Source organism: Penaeus chinensis, chromosome 36 (genome assembly GCF_019202785.1).
Source record: "Penaeus chinensis breed Huanghai No. 1 chromosome 36, ASM1920278v2, whole genome shotgun sequence".
Taxonomy (NCBI): Eukaryota; Metazoa; Arthropoda; class Malacostraca; order Decapoda; family Penaeidae; genus Penaeus; species Penaeus chinensis.
The window spans coordinates 11,803,594-11,811,093 of NC_061854.1; the positions used below are offsets into that span (position 1 = coordinate 11,803,594).

Here is a 7,500-nt window from a genome sequence, read left to right on the forward strand (position 1 = left end):
GCTACTCAAGTAAGCCTAAAGCCTGGAGTGCAGGCAGTGAAGCACCCAGATCCAAGGGGTTAATGAAGAGTTGTTAATGCACATCAGCAGTGTGTGCACTTATGCCTGGATTTTTTTGGTATTTCAACCATCACTGGGCACATAATCTTAGAGGGTGTTTCTCAGCAATTATTTGAAAACTTGAATGCTTCTCTTCACTTTACTTGCTTATATCTAAATACAACACCAGACAAATGACACCACGACTATCCGAGAAAGACAAAACTCCCTCTAATAAGCCAATAACAAAAACTATAATGCAATGCCATATGCAACTAATGGTCAAGCAACGAGCACACTAGACATGTACACTGAGTGACTGATCCGGTGGGGGGGGGGGGGGGCACTAAATACATATAAAAATATAGAAAATGGCCCTTAACAAGAATGTACTTATGGGTTACTTTTCATCTTTTATGGCCTTGTCAAAATCAACTACACATTGCCGATCAATTGAAAATTTCACGGAGCTCCTCCATCTGGTAGCTCCAATTATCAAGAAAGAATACAGTAAACTCAGAAACCCCATTCCGTCTATTTTATGATAAAACCATACTCCATACAAACATGCCAGCTACTCTGATACCTCTAGAAAATCTGACGATAAAATTCCCAACAACCTATGCAAGTATTTGTGTATTCAATGATGTATGGAACATAATTACATGTTAATAAAAAAGTTAGGAAGAAACAAATACTGTAATTGAAATGGAGTAGAATGATATTAATTGCTGATCCTGACCCAGCCTTGCCAGCCATACTATTATACTGTGTACCAAGCAAAGTTCCTTGTTAATTTCATCCATTGTTATTATTCTTAACTTTCTGCTATTTCTTTGGCTATCATTTTCTCCACCAGGGAGTAAATAATTCCTGGAGGGAGATCTGCATCTTCAGTATGCCACAGTGGGGGTGTGTATGCAAATTTGTTGATCAAATTGATGTTTATCTGGATAATCTTTAAAATTTTCATCAGGTATCATTGTTAGTTATAATAAAAATGACTTATTTCTACAAAGTAATTATACCTAGGATGATAGAATAATTACTGTTCAGGTGATCAAGAAATAAGTTTCCCAGTAATTATACTACAGCTTTAGTTTTGGCATCATCTTTCCCCCTGTAGGAAGCAACATCAACATAGAGATTTTCACTGGGTTACACTATATGGGGGTTTTCATCTCTGTTATCCTCGTGACTGGGGAAGTGTCCTGGTCTGTATGGGAATCCCCAGACAGACAAGACTAGTGTGACCACCCCTTTCACAGGCCTCTCCATGGATAACTTTCAAAGGCCTATATTTAAAATCTGCACTGCCTTTGTTTGTCGTCCATCTCCATTCCCTTACTAAGTCACAAACAGCTAAGAAAATATAAATGCCAATATCTTTACGGTCGTATACAAATTCTTAGTGACTTCTTCAATATACATTTCCCCTGATATTGCAAAATTTAAAATTCTGGCACATGGCCCTGCAACTATCATCAAGCCACTTAAATACGCAGTAATGTCAACTTACACAGAACTTAATAATAGGACTCCCATTCCACTCATAACACTGATATTTCCTTACTCCCTTCCATCCACACTGGCACTATTATGCAACCATAAACAACCATTCATGACATTCCTCAATGCCTGAATGACCAGGTTAATATATTAATGGTAACTATAAAAAAAAACCATGGCTGTAGAAAATGATTCAAGGGTTTTCCTAAAGTCTCATAATAATCAGGAGCTTTTTCAAGTAGTTTGTAAGTAATACCACCCCTTCAATGACACGAAAAGTGCAAAACATAACCATGGTGTAATATTTTCCCAAGCCATAGGTATGGGGATCTACCTTTATATCTGTTATATAGGTGTTCTAGCTTTTTCTTGTCGACTGACGGCCTCTGTTCTCTGTAGTATAAATCGGGATTTTGGAAGAAGTTGTCTGAGGCGAGTTCGAGTTTCCAGTCATTTTGAGCAAGACAGTATATTGCGGTTTTCTCGCCCGTTTGGGTGAAGGAAATAAACTGCTTGACCTTTTCTTTCTGGGAGGATTTGAGCTTGTGCTGGAAAAAGAGACAGAAATTCGAAACATTAACCTTGTGTGCTATTTTCCCGTAAGGATGGCTAGAATGTCATATGGGAAAGAATAAAGGTGAGACATTGGACAATATTCATTGACTCACCATTGCTACAGCTGATCAGATTGGAAACTAAACAAAGGCAGTGCGCATGTGCAGGGGCGGGTGCCAGACCGCTTCATAAAAACTCGATTATTTCTCCGTCTCTGAGGGCGCTTTGACCTTTTATCCCTGATTTTCACCTTTTTAGAAATATAAGTAGGTAATAAAGGCACATCTATTGGTGAAATATAGCTCTTCCATGGCGTGAAAATAAAAATTTAAAATTCACCTTGAAAGATTCTCCCCAAAACAAATTCACAAAAGGATAAAAAACTGCAATTCATTGCCAAGTGTCCTTGATAAAACAATAATCCCCACTTGTAATAAATAAAAAAGCACGAAAAAATTAAGATGTCTTTATGATCATAAATTTATGCAACAGAATCTCGAATCTCCGGAAAACAGAAGAGAGAGGAAAAATTCTCGCAGTCTCGAGCGCAGCCCTTCTTCCCCCAAGATTCGGCGCCAAAGTGAGGCTGGGATCTCGCGCTCCTCTTGGTAATCCGTGAATTTCTCTCGCTAACCGACGTCATGGCCAGCAAGCAGCGTGATTACGACCAAGAAAAGGGTAAGACACTGTAATGGAGATATTGTTAGTGTGTTTATAGGAAGAGAGTGTAAATTTGTGACAAGCGGGAAATCGGAGCGGCTGTTTTGGCGGGCTTTGAGAGGCCGAATAATGTAGCTTTACGAATTTGTGTTTTGTTGGATTTTTCTCTTTTCTTAAGGCCCAATGGTCAGGATATATTGACCTCCTTGGTCGGGAGACCTCTCTTTCACAAACTCTAGGCCGAATTATGCTCGTAAAGCACATAAACAAATATTTCCTCGATCTTAAACATTCTTCAAAGGTTGCCACCAGAAAAATTCCGTCATAAATGACAACTGAAGTGTGATGAAAGGGAAAGGCCCGGAATCCTGCCAGACTAGCCCGCATTGTGCCATTGCACCCTGAGCGAAGGCAATCCGAGCCCTTCGGACGAGTGACAGACGGAAAACAAAGGCCTCCGAGGCGGCTTCTCGGCCTCGTCTGCGCTCACGGGCTAAGGGCTGTGGGCTCAGGTCCGCGCAGCCGTGTGGCCCAAGGTGACCTGCACTGTGAGAGAGGGGGCGACGAGGGGCAGGATGCTAGTCCTCTCTGGCGATTCCAGGGCTGAGGTGGGAGGGAGCGGGTTCTCTGGCCTCAGAGCATCCAGGTGCCAGAACAGCATTACTTTTCATGGAAGGCATTCAGAGCCAAGCCAAAGCAGTTATCAGCAATTAATTTGGCTTGGGAGGATAAGAGCTTGTGGATAACTGGGAAAGATTGGGTAAAAATCTCCTGTCGGTAAGATTTCCTCTTCCACGTTAAATGTTTTCTTTTCACAGTCTGCGACGGAAATGTCGTGGACTCGCATAGTGCAGTGTTTGTTTTATCTGTTCCACAAACTCCCGTGAAAGCCTCGTCGTCCTTGCCTAAAACCGCATTTATAACATTTTCTTTCCCCGACAGAGGCCATCAAGCGCTTCTTGGCCGAGTTTCACAATGTTGGAGACGATGGCCGCAAGAGCTTCAAATATGCCACGCAGCTGGTTGAGCTGGCGCACCGAGAGCAAGTCAGCCTCACAGTTGAAATTGAGGACGTTGGTAAGGGCATTTTGTTTTTGCGTTTATGTATAGTTAAAAAGGTACTGCTTAGTGGTATCAATGTCCATAGTCTCAGTATAATATTAGTAAAATTGATATGCATTTTGATTTGTATTGTTTTGATTCCAGCCGAATTTGACCCTGATATGGCAGAGGCAATAGTGCAGAACAGCAGGCGGTATTTGAATTTGTTCTCGGAGGCTGTTTACGAAATGTTGCCTGATTATAAACAAAGAGAGGTACTTGTAACTATTGGCTTAGATTGTTTGTTACTATGGTGTGATTATGTATATCTATTCATGATGTGCCTTTTAAGTTAGTGTGAAGTTTATAAAATTGTGTATTTTAATTTCAGACAGTAGCTAGGGATGCCCTGGATGTTTACATTGAACATCGCCTCATGATGGAGCAGCGCACACGGCAGCCTGGTGATGTCCGTGATGTTCGCAACAGATACCCACCAGAGTTGATCAGGAGATAGTAAGTTGTAGATTCAGATTACCAGTTGTAATGTTTTACAACAGAGGATACTTGGTACAAGATTACAATCATCAGATGTTACAAATTATTTTTTTCTCCTCCAGTGAAGTCTACTTCAAGGCTCCATCAGCCCAAAAACCTGTGGCCATTCGTAATGTAAAAGCAACCCATATTGGAAAACTTGTGCTAGTGCGAGGCATTGTCACAAGGTGTACGGAAGTGAAGCCTATGATGCAAGTAGCCACATACACTTGCGACCAGTGTGGTGCTGAGACTTACCAGCCTGTAAGTTTTGTTGTTTTTTAATATGTAACCACTTAGAATATTTCCATATTGTAAAATAAGTCCCTGAGATGCAATTGAATGTTGCTAATATGGATGTGCTTGGTTACAGATTCAGTCCTCAAGTTTTATGCCACAGTTGCTCTGCCCTAGTGAAGACTGTAGGGTAAACAAATCTGGTGGACGCCTGTACCTGCAGACTCGTGGTTCAAAGTTTGTCAAATTCCAGGAAATCAAGGTTCAAGAGCACTCTGATCAGGTAAATAATGACTTGTCTTTGTTCCAGAATCATTTTGAATTATTTTGTTACGACTGAGCAGCTTTGCAACATAAAGATAATCTGATATGGTCACTACTAATTAAAATTATTGCATAGGTTCCAGTGGGCAACATCCCCAGATCCTTGACTGTGATGTGCAGAGGCGAACAGACCAGACTTTGTCAGCCAGGTGACCATGTTGCTATCACTGGCGTGTTCATGCCCCTCTTGCGTCATGGTTTTAGGGCAATGATGCAGGGTCTGCTTTCAGATACCTTCCTGGAGGCTCATGTAAGTACAGCAATGTATCTAATTTCATTGATTTAACTGAAACCTTTATACACATAAGTGTTCTAAAAGAGATATAAATGAGAAAAAAATGTCAAGATAATTTGATTTTCAAATTTGTATGTATTATTTCACAGAGGATAGTCCAGATGAACAAGACAGAGGATGATGAATTAGGAGCTGAGGAACTGACTGAGTCAGAGATCAAACAAATTGCAGAGGAGAATTTCTATGACAAGCTTGCAATCTCCATTGCCCCTGAGATCTATGGTCATGAAGATGTCAAAAAAGCTCTCCTCCTCCTCCTCGTAGGTGGTGTTGACTGTAATCCCAATGGCATGAAAATTCGTGGTAGCATCAACATCTGCCTCATGGGTGACCCTGGTGTGGCTAAGTCTCAGTTACTTTCTTACATTGACCGGCTGGCTTCCAGGAGCCAGTACACGACTGGCCGAGGTTCCAGTGGTGTTGGTCTAACTGCTGCTGTGATGAAGGATCCCCTAACAGGTGAAATGACCTTGGAGGGAGGAGCTCTAGTGCTGGCTGATCAGGGTATTTGCTGCATTGACGAGTTTGACAAGATGGCTGATACTGATAGGACTGCCATTCACGAGGTGATGGAACAGCAGACCATCTCTATTGCAAAGGTAATTGCTCATGTACTCTGAAGTGTAACTTATTAACATTATCATCTTTTGAGCATATTGTAAGCCTGTCAGAAAATCTTGTTATAAGGTTCTTCACTGTGGTTGTACAGAGAAAATGGATGTTTAGAATAAACATATGTATTTATCTTAAAAACATGCACAAGAAATACAGACTGCTTATAAAAAAATGTGACTATCAAATAATTTTTTCAGGCTGGAATCATGACAAGTCTAAATGCTCGTGTGAGTATTCTTGCTGCTGCTAACCCTGCTTATGGACGCTACAATCCCAAGAAAACTGTGGAACAGAACATCCAGCTTCCAGCAGCACTGTTGTCTCGTTTTGATCTTCTGTGGCTTATTCAAGATAGGCCAGATCGTGAAAATGATCTGAGGTATGATTTGTGGAATTTATTTACCACTGCTGTAAGAACGAAAGTATATATATATATATATATATATATATATATATATATATATATATATATATATTATTTATAATATATGTATAAATGCTTTGCCATATGGGAAACCTTACAGTAGACTATCTTATTTATGATTAATTAAAAAAAAAATTCTCTGCAGACTGGCTCAGCATATCACCTATGTTCATCAGCACTGCGCCCAACCGCCCACCCAGTTCAAGCCACTTGACATGAAGCTAATGAGACGTTACATTGCTCTTTGCAAAAAGAAGGTACACTTTAAGAGCTTTTGATTGTTTTGATTTTGGTTTAGAATTAAGTTATAGTATCTGACTTTCTTGATTAGGATGAATCAATAGTAAATTTTATTACAGCAACCCACCATCCCTGAAAACCTGACTGACTACCTGGTGTCAGCCTATGTAGAGATGAGGAAGGAAGCTCGTAACAACAAAGACATGACCTTCACCTCTGCTCGAACCCTTCTTGCTGTTCTGCGTATATCCACTGCTCTTGCACGCCTTCGACTTGTTGATGCTGTAAGTGTATTTCTTTACTCAGTGTTGTCAGGCAGATATTTGTTTGTTTTGTGTATATTATTTGTTTCAGAATTTTATCTTTTCTCATAAAGTATTCCTCTCCATTTTTTATTTCATGTACATTAGGTGGAAAAAGAGGATGTGAATGAAGCTATGCGCCTGATTGAAATGAGCAAGGATTCACTAAACCATACTGATGAGAGAACAGGAAGGTTGGTGTATAATATTTACCTTTTCTTTTTCATTATATAGTTATGACTGATGATTATATGAAAATGACAGTATGTCAATGATATTTTTAATTAATCTTCTGATAAACAATATCATTACTTTACAGGGCCCAGACTGTGACTGATAAGATCTTCACACTGATTCGTGAGGTCGCTGGTGAAAATCGTGTGGTAAAATTAGGTGAAATCGTTGAGCGTTGTACTAGCAAGGGATACAAGCCAGATCAGGTGAGATATTGGTCTTCATTTACAAACTATTCTCTTCATCTTTACTATAGACAGTAATTATATAAGGTAAATGTTAAAAGATATAAGATGTGCACACTAATCTGTAATTTTATAATGAGATTGATTTTAAGGTAGAGAAAAGTATACCAAGATAATTGTAATGATTGTATTGTGCTTTTTTCAGGTTAATGAGTGCATTGAAGAGTATGAAGAGCTGAATGTCTGGCAAGTGAACCAAGCTCGTACCAAGCTGACATTTGTCTAAATGTTAACAAGTGACAT

At 39.8% G+C, this 7,500-nt stretch overlaps 2 protein-coding genes across 2 annotated transcripts in view; one reads left to right on the plus strand and one right to left on the minus strand.

Moving 5' to 3' along the window:
• Positions 1–2,283, minus strand: part of LOC125044715 (DCN1-like protein 2) — a 23,129-nt gene extending 20,846 nt beyond the window's left edge. The window contains exons 1-2 of the mRNA XM_047641591.1: positions 2,217–2,283; positions 1,883–2,096 (exon numbers count right to left, since the gene is read on the minus strand). Of these exons, the coding sequence (XP_047497547.1) occupies positions 1,883–2,096; positions 2,217–2,219 (217 nt within the window). The 5' untranslated portion in view covers positions 2,220–2,283. The remainder of the gene's footprint in view (positions 1–1,882; positions 2,097–2,216) is intronic.
• A 375-nt stretch (positions 2,284–2,658) lies between these two features.
• LOC125044697 (DNA replication licensing factor mcm7-like) overlaps positions 2,659–7,500 on the plus strand; it is a 5,010-nt gene continuing 168 nt past the window's right edge. Inside the window, exons 1-14 of the mRNA XM_047641557.1 lie at positions 2,659–2,781; positions 3,706–3,840; positions 3,970–4,079; positions 4,196–4,320; positions 4,425–4,605; positions 4,715–4,861; positions 4,979–5,152; positions 5,287–5,796; positions 6,010–6,191; positions 6,382–6,493; positions 6,596–6,760; positions 6,887–6,972; positions 7,098–7,218; positions 7,403–7,500. The exon at positions 7,403–7,500 is cut by the window's right edge and continues 168 nt beyond it. Coding sequence (XP_047497513.1) covers positions 2,745–2,781; positions 3,706–3,840; positions 3,970–4,079; positions 4,196–4,320; positions 4,425–4,605; positions 4,715–4,861; positions 4,979–5,152; positions 5,287–5,796; positions 6,010–6,191; positions 6,382–6,493; positions 6,596–6,760; positions 6,887–6,972; positions 7,098–7,218; positions 7,403–7,483 — 2,166 coding nt within the window. The 5' untranslated portion in view covers positions 2,659–2,744 and the 3' untranslated portion in view covers positions 7,484–7,500. The remainder of the gene's footprint in view (positions 2,782–3,705; positions 3,841–3,969; positions 4,080–4,195; positions 4,321–4,424; positions 4,606–4,714; positions 4,862–4,978; positions 5,153–5,286; positions 5,797–6,009; positions 6,192–6,381; positions 6,494–6,595; positions 6,761–6,886; positions 6,973–7,097; positions 7,219–7,402) is intronic.